The sequence below is a fragment of the Alosa alosa genome, chromosome 11 (genome assembly GCF_017589495.1).
Source record: "Alosa alosa isolate M-15738 ecotype Scorff River chromosome 11, AALO_Geno_1.1, whole genome shotgun sequence".
Taxonomy (NCBI): Eukaryota; Metazoa; Chordata; class Actinopteri; order Clupeiformes; family Clupeidae; genus Alosa; species Alosa alosa.
Genome location: NC_063199.1, coordinates 16,916,226 through 16,933,668, shown reverse-complemented (window position 1 = coordinate 16,933,668; position 17,443 = coordinate 16,916,226). Strand labels below are relative to the sequence as shown.

General features: G+C 42.2%; 2 protein-coding genes across 3 annotated transcripts; one reads left to right on the top strand and one right to left on the bottom strand.

Annotated features, from left to right (window-relative positions):
- Positions 1-165: 165 nt before the first annotated feature.
- Positions 166-6,023, bottom strand: kptn (kaptin (actin binding protein)). The gene is made up of 12 exons (XM_048257167.1): positions 5,679-6,023; positions 5,301-5,383; positions 5,020-5,104; positions 4,823-4,877; positions 4,623-4,701; positions 4,305-4,378; positions 4,030-4,136; positions 3,402-3,494; positions 2,698-2,761; positions 2,296-2,431; positions 1,468-1,641; positions 166-1,005 (listed from the first exon to the last, which is right to left on the bottom strand). Exons 1-12 carry the CDS (start codon positions 5,887-5,889, stop codon positions 832-834), a joined length of 1,335 nt encoding a protein of 444 aa, XP_048113124.1. The 5' UTR covers positions 5,890-6,023; the 3' UTR covers positions 166-831.
- Positions 6,024-11,071: 5,048 nt separating this feature from the next.
- On the top strand, positions 11,072-17,222 carry crx (cone-rod homeobox). 2 transcript variants are annotated; one of them, XM_048256185.1, is made up of 5 exons: positions 11,072-11,158; positions 11,319-11,591; positions 13,602-13,753; positions 14,982-15,569; positions 16,663-17,222. In XM_048256185.1, the coding sequence occupies exons 2-5, from the start codon at positions 11,495-11,497 to the stop codon at positions 16,708-16,710; spliced, it is 885 nt and encodes a 294-aa protein (XP_048112142.1). In that variant the 5' UTR covers positions 11,072-11,158; positions 11,319-11,494; the 3' UTR covers positions 16,711-17,222. The 2 variants fall into 2 exon arrangements, with proteins under 2 accessions (XP_048112142.1, XP_048112141.1); XM_048256184.1 differs by lacking the exon at positions 11,072-11,158 and having other exon boundaries at positions 11,186-11,591.
- The last annotated feature ends 221 nt before the right edge of the window (positions 17,223-17,443 follow it).

The following is a 17,443-nucleotide window of genomic DNA, read 5'->3' as shown; positions in this document are numbered from 1 at the left end:
ATAGCTCTGGGGGGAAGCATGGCACAACTCAATGTGAAAGGTGCACAATCTAGCCTAGTAGTTGTAGAGGTGCACACATTAGCCCGGCCTGTATCGATGTGTGGTTCAAGTGCCGTAGCCGGCAACAGTTTACGTCTACAAAAAAACAATGCCAGGGATCCAATGTTTACAAAACATTAAATTATTTAATACTTAAAGACAATGTTAGTTACGGTCATAATGATCAAATACATCTGAGGTGCAAACACAAGCAGCCCCATTTCAACATTTGTGATCATACACACATTTGCACAAGTACACAGTTTCACACATCAGCTTCAGCATTAAGGCAAGGCGTGGGTACACCAGTCCAGGCACTGGAAAAGCGAGGAAGGATTTCCTGCCACACTTCATGTCAAGTGTCCCTGGTTACTTCAGTGTACTTACTAGTCAACATATGACTAAGTGCGAGTTATATATTCCATTATTACAAGATGTAGTTGGACTTGCTTCCAGTTGGTTTGGTGCACTGTAAAGATGATACTTAATACACAGAGGGGTCAGATCTCCCACGGAAAAGTTATCTTCCTCATTACCCTCATTATCTCAGTCACCTTCCTCATCGTTCACATTACGAGACAAACTTGTGCTCTCACGGGCTGATGACAGATCCAGAACCAGATTCCAGATCAGATATTGGTTCTTGATAGCGACAGTGATGCTTATATTCAGCCCAGCTTCTATCAACTTTACATAACGTTTATCAGCCTTCACCCAGTGTTTCATCACCCACCATTACTTCACTGTAAACCACCAGAATTGTTCATCACTCTCTTTCGGTGGCTTCTAGTCTTAGCTAGAGGTGGTGGAGGTGGAGGTGTTCTGCTCATCACTGGTTTCTTGCCCCTGCTCTTGTTCCCCATGGCCTGTAGGTTGTGAGGTGGAGTCAGTGGTGGCTACTTGCAGTGCTGCCGCCCTGCTGGCCAAACGTTGCATCACCAGCTCAGCGGTGCTGCACAGGCTATGCTGAAGGGGGTAGGGGGAAAAATGGCAGAAACATCAGGTCCGAATTATGGAATGCTAACGTAAAAATCCTGTGAACAGGTATTATTTACCTCTAAAGTATGCATTATATTGAGATATTTTTATAGTTAAAATTGTACAACATTCAGTTTTTAAAGACTTGATTAAAGAATGATTAAAGTCATTCGTCAAAGTACAGAGAGATGTAAAGAGAGATTAAAGTTATTCAGCGAAAACCACTTTATATATGCAGTTGAATTCGTCAATGCACACTGTCCTTTTAATAAACCAACAAACTTAAATGTTATCTTTCTTCACAAACAAACTTAAACGTTATCATTCTTCATAAAAACGCAAACTATACATTTTATCATTCTTTACAAACACATCAATACTCTTTATAAACACACAAACTGAAATGTTATCATTCCTGGCGTATATAACTCATGCTGCGTAATGTGTTACCTGTAATATGTGCAGGCCCTTGAGTGTGAGCACAGCCAGCTCCTTCAGGCCGTCTCCCGTCAGGTCCAAGTAGATGACGGACAGCAGAGGGCTCTTAAAGCTCCGCCTCCACACTAACTGGAAGTCGCCTGCCACGCCCGTCATCGGCTGGAGAAATTTATAGCACAGCAGCTCCTGGTACATACAGAAACAAGGGTTTTCATTAAAGGCACAGTTTGTGATTACACTTTTTGCCAAACTCGGCAAACTGCTCTTCAAGGTCTTGGTCAATACACTATTCTGCATCTGTCTGTAAACAATAAACATATATCTGAAATGAAACATATATGAAATAAACAGGTGGCTCAGACACCTTTCGCCATAAACGCACTGTGCATTTCATACCCACAATGACTGTGGTCATCACAGTACGGAAAACTGTGGCCTTGTAGTAATGAAATGTGCTTTAGACTGTCTAAGATTCTCCAAGATTCAGAATTGTTTTCATGCGTTCTACTTTAGCACCTAGCAGGTCTTCAACTTTAAAAGATATAAATTTGTAACCTGGCTCATTCAAACCCCTCTAATCTTCCCTCAGTGTAACTGGCTCATTCATTCCCTCACTCTCCACCTCAAGCTGGTGTGTGGTGAGCGTTCTGGCACATAATGGCTGCCGTGGATCACCCAGGTGGGTGCTACACATTAGTGGTGGTTAGTGAGGTTACCCCTTCACTGTAAAGCGCTTTTGGTGTCTTGAAAAGCGCTATATAAATGGAAGTTGTTGTTTTGGTTGTATTTATGAAAAATAGGCTACGCCCACCAATGAGAAGTGGCCCTGCCCAGTCATACCTGTCCATAAGTTCCCAGGAGAACCTCTTTCTGTCCGTCAAAGTCCAGGTCGATGACGAGTGCACAAAGCACAGCGTCACATTGGTCACTTTCGGCTAAACAGCAGGGCTTGCTCATACCACACACCTCCACATCCCTAACACACACACACACACACACACACACACACAATGAAATCCGCACAGATTTGTATACTAGCATAAACAAACATGTGCACACCACAATCACAAGAACACATGTAAACATGTGTATCCTCAATGGAGGAGATACAATACAATATTATTATATAGTTAAGATAGCATTAAATGCAAAAGGGTGAAGGTTGGCATGTCTGTCTGTGTGAGTAAAATTGAGGTCTGTGTGTATATGTGAAACTGAAGCATGTATGTGAGGTTTACTGACCTGTACACCACAGCCACCTCAATAGTGCTGGTGACCAGCAGATTGTAGCCTTCAGTCTGCTCCTCTGCCAAGAATATGCATGCAAGAGTACTTAATCCAAGATCAGTTTGTCTACTCATATATGAATACGCCACACACACACACACACAATGAATGCACACACAATCTCTCTCTCTCTCTCTCTTTCTCTCTCTCATGGAATTTAGCAGATAACTAGCAGTTGTTCACTTCAAAACACACTCATGACTACACTGCCTGGCCAAAAAGAAAAGGTCACACACTAATATTTCGTTGGACTGCCTTTAGCTTTCATTAGGGCACCACTCGCTGTGGCATCCTTTCCACAAGCTTCTGCAATATCAAAACATTTATTTCCGTCTAGCGTTGCATTCATTTTTCCATCCATTGATGGAATAACCTGGTCATTCAGTATATTCAGGTAGTCAACTGACCTCATTTTCTGAGCACATAACGTTGCTGAACCTAGATCTGACCAACTGCAGCAACCCCAGATCATAGCACTGCCCCCACAGGGAGGCTCTTACCTATTTGCTTAGTTAAATCCAGGTGGTGACCTTTTTTTTGGCCAGGCAGTGTACATCCATCCTGTTTCTCTACCCTGTCCCTCTTGCTCTTTCGGACACACACACACACACACACACACACACACACACACACACACACACACACACACACACACACACCTGTGCTGTCTGAAGTCTGGTGTGTGTGGAGAGGGAAGAGTAGCACTGTGGAGATAGGGCTGTCCTGCTGCAGCCTCCAGCTCTGCAAAACCTCTGGGAGACACAAAGCACACAGGAGGTTAAGCAGATTGATTTGCTCCACAAGACTCTGGTCTAGTCAGTATACACAATGATAATAGTTAGTGGTAGCTTCAACAGGAAATTTCTAAAACTTCTTCGAGTAGCTGTTCAGACAATTTACATAAAGAAATATGTTTTTTTTTGCTCTTACATCTTTATAATGAGCTTTTAAAAATTGACATTGAAATGTCATACCATGAAATTAATGTAAAATCAATACTACTGTTTCATTTTAATATGTTTAACTTCAAACATAGATGCCAAGAGAATTCAAAGACCTTTTTTGAAAATGTTTTCCTTATGTTGACTACATTATTTAGCCCTATTTAGCCCCCTTTTGCTAGCATGCATTTATTTTAACAGGACTATTTTTTTCTCCCAAACTCTTAACTTTATACTTTATAACTTTAAATACACCATAATTTGTCAACATCTGTGAAGCCTTTACATGGTGACACTAACTACAGTAAGTGGAAGTGGACAAGAGGACAAAACGGCGTGTCCTCACCAGGGCCCTCCTGCTTAACCAGAGCCAATCCCACACAGCCATTTTGGCAGCCAAATGCAGAGAGGCGCCGCCCACCAGGAATACTCAACATGTCCAGCCACAGCACACTAAAAAGAGAAGAGAATACAGTTACTTGTATGTTACGTGATCATTACAAGATAATAGACAAACTCCACCCCCCCTGCCCAATTTAAAACATCTTTCTTTCGTTTCCAATTATTCATAATTCAGTTTCCCATCTTCTTTTTCCTCAATGTTTTGGCTCAGGGTCATACTTGCTTGGCAGTCCCTGCAGCTCAGGGAAGAGCCTCTCCACCGGCTGCTCTTCAAACTGATGAAGAGAGGCATTCTGACAGAGAGAAAGCCAAAGCACAAGTCAAACCCAGGTGAGAGCTGTCAACACCCCACCAGTGATTCACAGGGACAAGACATGTAACACAGTATTATCAACCATGGTGAACTACTGATGAACCACAAGCCTTATATACATTACAGAACATAAAGAAAGCAACATATATTTTCCCTTATGGAAATAACAGGGAAAGGAGAGAGAGAGAGAGAGAGAGAGAGAGAAAAAAGAGAAAGAGACTCACTTCTTTATAGAGGTGTATGCACTGGTCATTGCCACTGAGCAGAAACACAGTTTCACTGCAGCCATCTTTGCACTGAACTCTACAGAAGAAAAACAGAATTACACGGATTACTCACAATCATGCAAGGACACAAAACGTAATACCCATATCATCCACAATTGCTGTCCACTGTGTTTTGGTGCTGCATGAAGCATACTCACTCTGTGTGGTATAGCTGGAAAGGAGTAAACTGCAACTCCAGATTTAGACAGCTTTCTGCAGAACAAATAGAATCAGTATAGTCAGTCATGTGATGAGGTACAAGCAAAATAAATGGACGCATGCAAGCATGATTCACACACAAGTGTCCATGTTCAAGTTGGACCCTGGCTCACATAGCCACACACACGTCACTCACGAGCAATAGATTCCAGGTTGAACTCAGACCCTGGCTCATAGTCACAGTAGATGTTGAGGAAGGGTGTGGCCTTGTCCCCTGAATCCTAAAAGAAAGGCCAGAGGTCAGGAGGTGGGAAAAGGTGTGCTAGAGAGACAAGGAGGGCATCTCAAGGCCCTTAGACGACTTACACAGTAGGCTACTTGAGGGAAAATAGAAAGACAACCAAGAGCCTCAAACACACTCTTCCATGGACTACAGTGTACTTCTGGGGAAGAGGTGCAGTTTAATGGAACATGTACCTTGATAAAAGTGATGCCCACGACTAGCCCCCTGCTAGGATGGGACTTATTGAAGGCGTCAATTGATACGATCTCTGCATCAACTGCAAGGTTCCAAAGGCAGCAGTCAGTAAAAGCATAACCATTAACATACCAAAAACAGACACAATAGGATATCAGCAAATAGTACCTAGACAAAAAATTAGAAATAGATTTTTGTTTTCTAACAAGGGCGGCAAATGATCAAGTAACTTTTTAAATGTTACGAATGCGATTAGGAGACCACAAGAGTGAGGTGCCTCTATCGCTCGCATCTGGTTAGCCTCCAAGTCCAGTGATAGAAGTGTGTAGCCTAACGCCAGCAGGGAATTAGCAAACTGCTTGTGCTGTTGTTTTCACCTGGAATGTAAGTAAATTGCACTTCCTTGGCGACAGGTCGTATTTTCTGTTGGAGATCCTGGTATCTGAAACAAACCACTTTCCCCTTTAAAGTAGCGGCCAATAGTTCTTGTTCCCCCGCCTGACAGAGTCCATACATGTTACTCTGTGACACAAAGCGACTAAAACTGTCCTCCACAAACGGACAAGGACCTTCTACGTCGGGCAGCATGTTTTAATAGGACGTTCAACCTACTAAAACCTGATAATATTCTTCGAACAATACTGTCCAGAGATGCATCGAGTGTATTTGTTCATTCACGACAGTCGCCCGTGAGGAAGCTTCACTCAAAACATCCTGGTTGTAGTTCTACGTCAGAGATCTGAACAAATCAGCTGTGACGCTTTCAGAAACGTAATACGCTATCTGAGCTAGACGAATCACTGAAAAAAATATGTTTATACATATCTATAAATATATTGATATATTTTTTTTTTCTATGTTGTTCTGTCATCAACAACAGTTCCTTACCTGAAGTAATCTGTCAGTTTGTTTTCATGAGATCTTCTTGGTGTTCCACATGCTCAGTTCACTTCGAAATCCACTAGAGGGCGCGGTCATCATTTAGGCTAGAGCTCATGGATTTTTTCCCCCACATGGGAAATATGGAATATGGCTAAACCTGTGATGGAAAGAATATATATATATAAATATATATATATATATATATATAAAATCACAACATTTCATAATATCTCCTCACAGAAGGCCTACATCATCATGACTTGACTGCTCAGAATAGGTTGTGCACTGATGTGCATCACTAGGTTAAAGGTGAACGACAACCTGAAAAGCTGCTGTGTAAAAATAAAGAATTACCATTGCTCTTACCCCTGTTTTTACTTGATCCTGAACTATGTTTTCCTCTATTTTCAGACGTGTTGGGCTATCCATCCAACCTTAAACCGAGAGTATCTGGGAGTCATTTTCAGTATTTTTTTATGCATGTTATATAGTTTGTCTGCTTCAAAATTTCAGATATGTGTCCCTTGTCCTGTAATCCTAGTCTCTGTTTTATGTCAGAGATTCAGTGGGTTAAGAGCATTTGCCACACATCCACACAGATCCAAAAGAATCAAAAGTCTCAGTGAGCATTTAGAATAAATATTCTTGACACACTGATATTCTGCCTCATATATTTATTTACTTTATTTACTTATTTGCTATTTACATATATATATTTAGGACATTATGGACAAATATCAAGTCTTATGTTTTATCAGCACTTTAGACTTCTGCATGCCTGTCTTTATAAGGATACAGTCTGTGTGTGTGTGTGTTAAGTGTGTTAAGTGTGTGTCTATGCGTGACTTTGTGAGTCTATATAAGTGCATTTACAGTAATGTAATGTGAATGAATGGGTTTTAGGTGTGTTGGTGTGTGTCTATGGGAATAGATAAGAGCTTGGCTGAAGGCATGAGTGCTTTTCTGTATGTGTGCGTATTTCTGTTCGTGTGTGGGTGGCTGTGTGCGTGTGATGTGGTTGCGCGCACATTTGTGTGGGTCTGTGCTTGTGCGTATCTGCGTATACATTTGTGTGTGTTTCTTGTGTGTCTGTTTGTGTAGGCGTGTGCCTATGTCCACAAGTGTGTGTTGGAGTGCATGTGTGCATATTTGTGTGTGTGTGTTGGAGTGCATGTGTGCATATTTGTGTGTGTATTTTGCATGTGCATGTGCACACATTTGTGTGTGTGTGTGTGTGTGTGTGTGTGTGTGTGTGTGTGTGTGTGTATGTGTGTATATATGTGTGTGTGTGTGTGTGTGTGTGTGTGTGTGTGTGTGTGTGTATGTGTATAGTCCTGCCCTGCCACAGGGATTATGTGTGTGTGGCTGATTGGTCCTGACAGTGGTCTGTGTATTACTGGCTGGCGCACAGATTAACACAACCCTTTTTAGACTGCCTAATCTGGATTATCTGCCACAGTGTGCCAGCGATGACGCCGCTCGAGCCTGGCCTGCCCCCTCAGCCTAGTACCCCTCTGCTCGTCCACCCTCCCACTTCTCTGTCTGTCCATCCATCCCGTCACCTGCTTCTCTTGCTCTCCTCTCCACCACCACTCCTCCCCTTGTCCACCCCAATCTGCTCTCTGCATGGCCCCATTCTCTTAGGTCTGTGCGTATGTGTTTTAGTGCCAAGAGATTGGAGGAGGATAGTTTAAGGGACTGCAGGCTTTTTTTGTGTGTGTGAATGGTAATGGTCTATCTGGGTGTATCTTTCTTTCTCTATGTGCCTTTATGTGTGTGTTTTTATGTGCATGTGTGTGTGTGTGTGTGTATGTGTCTTTCTGTACTTATGTGTGAGCTGAGTGTGTGTGTGTGTTTGCATGTGCGTGCATTTGTGTGTGAGTCACAATGTGTGTATATGCATTTGTGAGTGACTAGAGTGTGTGTGTGTGTGTGTGTGTGTGTGTGTGTGTGTGTGTGTGTGTGTGTGTGTGTGTGTGTGTGTGTGTGTGTGTGTGTGTGTGTGTCAGCATGTGGCAGGGGATTAGAGGTTAGTCCACTTCCATAATTGCTCTTGTGCCTGCATAGCTGGTGCCTGCCAGATGGGCAGGTCCCTTCTACCCCCACCCTCAGCATCTCTTCACCCTGCCCCCATCACACACAAACACACACACACACACAGAGAATACACTTCATACTAACATAACACACACAGAAGACATTCAATGCAGCACTCCGGCTTTTGATTGAAAAGTAAAATAATTCAGTTGGATCAAAACCTCTCACATCACAATGATGAAGTTGCATTCTTATATTTTGTGTTTCAAAGCATATGCACTGCTATGGAAATATTATCAGTGATAGTATTCATAGTTGAATAATAGTAATATCTGCAGTCACTACACGCCTTAAAGACATAACATTGTCTAGTTGAATGCAGGTATTAGTTAGTACTTTGTTTCCCTTTCTCAAGAATAGCATTCTGTCAGGTCGCTACCACACCTTTATTCTCATCAGATTGTAAAAAAAATTCACAAAAGTCTCAAAGGAGACCAAAGAGGGACCAAACAGAACTCACTGCATGAAAGTCAATAGAGCTCTACTACACAACAAATGGACAAGAACTTGGTTAACAACATTACAGATAGTTGTAATGCCAAAATCAATTAATTATCCTTGCCCCCATCCTTGAAGAAGGTATTTCAATCAGGTCTGTCCATCCATCTGTGTGTGTGTGTGTGTGTGTGTGTGTGTGTGTGTGTGTGTGTGTGTGTGTGTGTGTGTGTGTGTGTGTGTGTGTGTGTGTGTGTGTGTGTCTGTGTGCTCATAGAAGTTTAAAAGTACTAGTCCGATGTAGACCAAAAACATAAATAAAAATAAAAACAGAGAGTCACCATATCGCAGCCCTCCAACATGCTCATCTCGATCCAGCTTTTAGAATGTAGATGCTGGAATTTGGTTTTTACCTTGGGAGTAGGAGAGATCTGGTAATGGCTATATGTAATCAGGGACATATCCATTCCATAACTGTACTGTAGTATAATAATAACAATAACAATCAGTTGTGAAAAATGTCAGATAAGGACCACAGTGTTTGAAAAGCAACAACAAACCTGCATAGGCTAAATTATAAAAATTCAGGAGCACACCCTTCCTCCACATTTTGAGTTAAACACTGTTTAATGAATTGAATTTCCCCTAGGGATCAATAAAGTATCTATCTATCTATCTATCTAATGACTTCTGGAGTTGAGTGTAGGCTGTCATTTTTATTGAATTAGTTTTTAAACTGCTACTATTATTTTCAGCAAGTATTTTAGTTCTTGCATGGTCAGTAATGTGAGCCTAATGACAACTGTGTTGATACTTGAATTATACAGGAATATATTTGACTGTCCTGAATTATGCAGCTATCTATTTGACTGTTGTTTATACAACATGTTATACATGTTTCAAAACGGAAACACACACACAAGCACAGACCCATGGGTGGGTATAATTTCAATCAATCAAAACCTGAATGCTGTATCAAAAACATACAGAATGTGGTATTACAGTAGGCCACAGCATTATATTTGAACGTATCATCTTATAATTATAACGTAATATTGTCTATCTACTTACACACATATACATTTCTTAACATAAGCTAGTGTTTATGTTGGCCTGTGTTATTATGCTGCATCATCAAGCACATTTCAGCACCTTGTGATGGACAGTAGAGTCCTACAGGCAAAATCACATCATGCTACTTGGCTGAATGGCCATCCTCCAGAGTGCCTCAGTTCCTGAACTATTGTCAATGTTGTTAAAACAACATTGTTTTATTTGAGGGGCTTGTTAGTCTCTATTGAGATACTGTGTGTGGCAGGAAGTGAAATAAAGAGAGAGAGAGAGAGAGAGAGAGAGATTTCGCTTTGGTTGGAAATGACTGCAGGTCACACTTGGTCCTGACTTGGATTAATGCAAGTAACAGTACCACAGCGGCCCCCCTAAATCAGGAATTGTATACCTGCATTTCTCAGGTATATGTCTGTGGAGTGACCTCAGTAACTCTGAGATGCACCTGGGCCAATCCCTGCCAGTCAAAACCAGATTCGTCATGGCAACAACAGCCTTCTGGGCAACGTCCCCACACATTCATTCCTTTGGTCATCTTTACTTCATCATTCAACCCATCCATCCATCCATCCATCTGTCTCTCTGAGGTCTGTGTGTCTCTCCCCCTCTCTTTATCCGTGCTCCCCTTCACAAAGGAGGCCCTCAGCCCTGTGCCTATTCTTCCTAATCCACCCAAATCCTCCCCTTCCTCCTCCCGCCCCTGCCCCTCCTCCGCCCCTGTCCCTCAGCTGGCTGAGGGCTATCCTGTTCCTCTCAGTCCCTCCACACACACACACACACACACACACACACCCAAACAAAACCAATAAAGAAATATCCACATCTGCATCTTTTTCAGAAAGCAAAAATCATTATAATGAATAGCCTCCAATAACAAATAACACCTATTTACCTAAATTTGCCAGAAACTATTTCATCACTTTTCTCATATAACAAAAAAAACAAATTAACATGTTTACATTTACAATATAACAGTGTGTGCCTTTATAGTTTTATTCATTTTAATAAGCGATAAGATAACCGAATTAAAATAAAAAAAAATGACAGATCAGAATAAAATCAGAATGACAGATTTCTCCACGCAATCTCGTGAAGACCCAATATCATGACAAAGAGAATGCAGGAGTTGAACCTCATTCTATGTAGATTTGCAAACAGAAATTCGGCACGTGAAGTCAAAGTAAAAAAAAATACCAGCCCATTGGTGAATCTTTCCATTGCGGTCTCACGTGCTGCCGGGAAAAAAACGGGGAAGAGGGAGGGAGATAGAGAAAGAGAGGGACCAGAACGCGCCTTCCCCTGATTAGCTCTCCAAACTGTGCCCGCGCTCGTTGTAGCGCACGCGCCTCTACCTGCAGCGGAATTCGACAGAAAGGTGCGTATGTTTCCACGACCATTTTTGTGTGAGCCTTCTCAGCAAAGCATGTGTTTCAGTGCTGTTGTAACTGTTTGTGTACACCAAAGAGCTATATTGTAAAAAAGGAATTCAAAGAAAAGGAACCTAAAGAATCCTAAAGCGCCTCTCATCTCTACAGGTGTTCTCCACACTTTGGCGGCAGATTGAAAAGGGGTGGATTTTAGACCGGAGGAGACTTCAGTTTCATCAAAAAGTCAAAGTTGGTCCCTCTGGGAGACAGTTGTCGGGCGTGTGAGGAGAGATCGGGAAAGAGAACTGTTGTAAGAGAGGGAGAGAGATCCCGTTATCTCCAGCATGATGTCCTACATAAAGCAACCTCACTACGCAGTGAACGGGTTAACGCTCTCCGGACCGGGCATGGATCTTCTCCACTCAGCCGTTGGATACCCAGGTTTGTGCTTGTATTTGTTATTTGGCGAATAACGAAAGAAATCGAAAATTATATAAAGGGGCGAAGAGAAAGGTTTAAGTTAGACTAGGTTTCAAAGTTACAACGAAAGTCACATTAATTATTAAATTGGCGCTGTCTTGTCTTCAGAATAAAAATGTGGACAAAACCAAATTATGTGATGTTTATAGGCTATAAAAACATAATAATAATAATAATAATAATAATAATAATAGGTTGATATTTAGAATTATGGTTCATAGTGGGAAAATCTGTGATAGCCTAACCTTTCGTTTAAAAATGGCAATTCGTTTCAAAACATCGAAACTGAGAAACTAGGCAATTCGAAGGAAGTTGTTTTAGTTGTTAACTGTCACAAAACACATAAGATTGATTAGACCATATTTTACAAAAGCTGAATTCACAATAAGATAACGTAAATTTCTACGTTGTTATGAACGCACTTGGTTCTGCGGACCTGTGGAAACGTTTGTGAGCGCAAAATTGGTTGGCTGTACTCCACTCCGATATATTGGTTTTAAATAATGTATTTTAAAAGCCTTTTTTTTATGTACAATTTAAAGAACGATTCAGAATGGTCGCCAACTTTTATTTCGAATAATTTAAGTGAAGAAAAATATTTACCCAGCAATCCAAGACAATTCTATTTGGAAATATTAAAAGTCATCCGTGTCGGATGAGGAGTTTTACGCTTTGGCAAAGTGTAACTATTTTTTAGCATCTAAAGTACATGATCACATTAAATACAGATTAACCTAATAAAGATTTAAGTTTATTTTGGGGTGAATAAAATGTGGAAAAATATGGATATATTTCAGAAGTGCACTTTAGCGCTTTGTCTGCTCTGGTTCTTTTTACGTTACACATATATTTGCCCTCCTTGACAAGATTTTACTGCTATCATATGTGATATGATAAATTATATCACAACCACAAGATTTACAGATACAGATTTTTCATCAATCATAATAACATCCACCGCCTGTTACTCCTATATACCTCATACTATCAGTGTAACAGGTAATGAGTGACGTTTTAGACACCTCAGAAGAGTTTTTTTAAACTGCTCTTTATTTCTGGTGAGACAGGTGGCATCTTTGCAAACCAGCAGCTTTCATAAAGTTCCAGACCTGCAATGACACATGGCGACCTGTAGAGGCACCTCCAGGCTCCAGTGTGCGCTGAAAACACCAACCTAAAGAAGTGAAATAGGACAACGCGTTGCAGTTTATAGCTTAAATTATTTGTTGATGTAGTCTAAAATGTGTTATTTTTTCGTTTTTAACTATGGTAGTGCCTCCTAAGTACCCTCTGCTACTTTGTACAAAGCAGTCTGTTGTTTCCCTGCATTACACACATTACTCAAATGGTTAATGTTAGATAGAGAGATAGATAGATAGATAGATAGATAGATAGATAGATAGATACTTTATTGATCCTCAAGGGGAAATTCAAGTTAGTCATGGTTTGGGCAAATAGGTATGTGATATTCTCCTCACTACTCTCTCAGTGGTAAGGACTTGACCTGAGATAACATAAGGAGCAAACTGGATGTTTTCTTTTTTGTCCAGAGATTTGTTCCAGTTAAAATTCAGTCATTCAATCATGCATGTTATTCTTGTGACTCCACTATAAATACATATACAATTATATTTAAAATGTTATATTCACTAAATAGACACACACACACACACACACACACACACACACACACACACACACACACACACACAGATGGATGGACAGACCTGATTGAAATACCTTCTTCAAGGATGGGGGCAAGGATAATTAATTGATTTTGGCATTACAACTATCTGTAATGTTGTTAACCAAGTTCTTGTCCATTTGTTGTGTAGTAGAGCTCTATTGACTTTCATGCAGTGTTAAGGAGTTCTGTTTGGTCCCTCTTTGGTCTCCTGGATAGCTATGTTGCCTTTTCCTGTCATATTGACATATTAAAATACTCTTGTGTTTTGGTTTTGCTCCTTATAGCCACCCCTCGTAAGCAACGCCGGGAACGCACCACCTTCACCCGCACACAACTAGACATCCTAGAAGCACTCTTCACCAAGACACGCTACCCAGACATCTTCATGAGGGAGGAAGTGGCCCTCAAAATCAACCTGCCTGAGTCCAGAGTTCAGGTAAGACACCACAACAACAACAACAACAACAACACACACACACACACACACACACACACACACACACACACACACACACACACACACACACACACACACACACACACACACACACACACACACACACACACACACACACACACACACACACCTGAACAAACAGACCCGTGGAGAACATTGCTGATTCAGTATATGAAAGTGTTTCATGGAAGACAATGGAGCAATGTTAAGTATGTTGTTTAGTGACATATCTGGGTAAGTTAACTCACAGTAAATGGTAAACCTACAGTTGTATATAAGTAAGTATAAGTATATAAGTATATATACTTTTTTGATTCCGTGAGGGAAATTTGGTCTCTGCATTTAACCCAATCGGTGAATTAGTGAAACACAAACAGCACACAGTGAACACACAGTGAGGTGAAGCACACACTAATCCCGGCACAGTGAGCTGCCTGCTACAACAGCGGCGCTCGGGGAGCAGTGAGGGGTTAGGTGCCTTGCTCAAGGGCACTTCAGCCGCAGCCCACTGGTCGGGGCTCGAACCGGCAACAAGTCCAGAGTGCTAACCAGTGGGCCACGGCTGCCCCAAATATATAAGTATATGGTACAAGTATATGGCACTTCTATTAGGAGGTTTACCACTTCCTCTGGGTTAACTCACCCAGGTCCTTCACTAAACCATGTACTTGAAATACATCCAGTATTAACAGACACTTGGACAGTAGTACAAAAAGATGGACTCCTACTTTAAGGGAATGAGTCATGTTCTTATTAATCCGGTTTGCTTTTCAGACGTACAAGGCTTTTCAGTTATCAGGGGTATATGACCATATGAACCATGTAGAGATAACACTCCTTAAAACACACACAAATCTTTGCAATAGTTATCAGGGGTATATGACCATATGAACCACCTGTCAGGAGCCTGTTGACCAGTTAGCATTACTCTGAAAGGCTTTCTGCTCACTAACTCTAGTGCAATCTCATGATGTTGTCTCTACACACACACTCTCGCTCTCTTTTTCTCTCTCTCTCACACACACACACAGACAAACCATGCATGCATTAATAAATTAACATACACATAGATATATTTTCTGGTAATTAGTTGCATTTATGTACAATAATAAACCCTAAATCCTCTGTCTTCCGCCCTCCCCCCCCTCTCTCTCTCCCCTCTCTCTCTCCCCCTCTCTCTCTCTCTCTCTCTCTCTCTCTCTCTCAGGTGTGGTTCAAGAACCGCAGGGCAAAGTGCCGTCAGCAGCAGCAGCAGTCCAGTGGCCAGCCCAAGCCTCGCCCGCCCAAGAAGAAGTCCTCCCCTCCCCCAGAGCTGACCTCTGACCCTGGCGCCAACGCCCAGGTGGCCCCACCGCCTGTGCCCGCCGTTGTGCCCAGTGTGAGCGCGGGCGCGGCGGCGGTGTCCGTGTGGAGCCCCACCTCGCTGTCCCCTCTGTCCGACCCACTGTGCAGCTCCACCACGCCGTGCATGCAGCGGCCGGCGCCCTACCCCATGAGCTACGGTCAGCCCACCACCTACAGCCAGGGCTACGGCTCCTCACCCTACTTCAGCGGCCTCGACTGCAGCCCCTACCTGTCCCCCATGACCTCCCAGCTGTCCAGCGGCGGCGGCGCGCTCAGCCCCCTCACCGTGCCCTCCATGAGCGGCTCGCTCAGCCAGTCGCCGTCGCTCTCCTCCCAGGGCTACGGCGCATCCTCGCTGGGCTTCAGCTCCGTCGACTGCCTGGACTACAAGGACCAGCAGGCCTGGAAACTCAACTTCAGCACCGTGGACTGCCTGGACCACAAGTTTCAGGTGCTGTAGAGGGATGGTCACACCAGACAAGGAGATGTGTTAGAGAGAGAGAGAGAGAGGGAAAGAAAAAAAGAGAGAAAGAAAACAAAAAGAGCAAGCAAGCAGTAGCAAAAGAGAGAGAGAGAGAGATAATGAACAAGCAAGACAAAAAAGAGAGGAAAAAGGGGAGTGAAGGAAGGAAGACATGGCTTGAGTGAATGAAGTGATAATGAAACTGTTGACAAACCCATTGCTGAAATAACTGAAATAACTGCTACTGAACAGGATCTCATTTATCAAATAAGCAAACAGTCGACTTCGAGAGGAGGGAGGACGGGGGGAGGCGGCCATTTTGAGTCCTCTGAATCTTTTGGACAGAAGATGGCACTCCCGAGAGGCCACTCTGGGACAGGATAGTTCTAGACTACACCTGCTGCAACTTCTACCAGCACTCAACATGAACCTCTGTCTGATACAGACTCACACATACACACTTTAAACACTCATATGTATAAGTATACAAACATAAAAAAACACACACACACACACACACACACACACACACACACACATTCATACATGAATACATGAACACACGTCACATATAAACACAACGAACATGCCCATACACACTGATATATGAACACATACAGACACACATACACACACAGAGGGTGGGGTAGGGTGTGGGGTTGTCAGCCATGTTTTTCTCACACACTTCATGTCTCTCCAGGGAAGTTTTAGGAGTTTGTGTGTTGTGCTTTTAGCTGATTGTTATTTGTTATTAATTTAAGTTATTACTGGAAACATTATGTATTCTCATGTTTTTATTTTAGTTGACTGAGTTAAATCATTAAAGTTAAGTCGTAACTGCAGTCAAATCTGAGTTGCTTGTTGTTGATGTTTTTGTGTCAGTCAACATGACTGTGACCTGATGTGTTGTTGTTGAACTTTAATCTTTACAAATGCAGAGAAGAGCTCAATTATATCCTGCAGAGAGACAACAGAATATAGGAATGGAAGTGCCACTTGGGATCTAACCTATCCTAAATGAGAGAAGCTATTCAAAAGCTCACATGTTTACCTCCACCCTCTACCCCATCTTGTTTTGCAGTTTTGGGGATCACGTTATGGGGAGGTACCAAACCATCCATCTTTGTAGCCTGGGCCTGGATTCATATACCCACGAAGCCCTGCAGATGATTTTGACTTAGATGGACTTAGATGAGATGCTTCAACAATCAGACCATCTGGATGTAGAATGTTGAGATGTCACACAACAAGCCAATTAGATAGCTAGATAGATAACTAGATAGATAGATACTATCATAGTATCCACCCAAGGAGCTCACTGATGAACATGTACAGTATATCTCACTGTAAGTCGCTTTGGATAAGGTGTCTGCTAAATGAATAAATGCACATATAATGACTATCCTGTGGACATTTGAGAAGCTGAACCCTGGCCTCCCTGACATAAGATGAGACAAGATCACGTCTTGCAGTACAGGTTTCTGTTTGATGTGTAGTGTGTGATTTATAAATTGGGGCAAGATCATGTCTTGCTGTACAGGTTTCTGTTTGATGTGTGTGATTCATAAATTGGGGCAAGATCATGTCTTGCTGTACAGGTTTCTGTTTGATGTGTGTGATTCATAAATTGGGGCAAGATCATGTCTTGCAGTACAGGTGTCTGTTTGATGTGTAGTGTGTGGTTCATAAGATGGGACAAGATCATGTCTTGCAGTACAGGTTTCTGTGTGATGTGTAGTGTGTGATTCCTCGCTGGTCTCTTTTGAGACTCATGATAGAAACGGATGGCTTTGAGAGTCAGATCACTCTGTGGAGCTAAATGTTAAGCAGGTGTGTGCGACGCTACCAGTGTGTTTACAGCC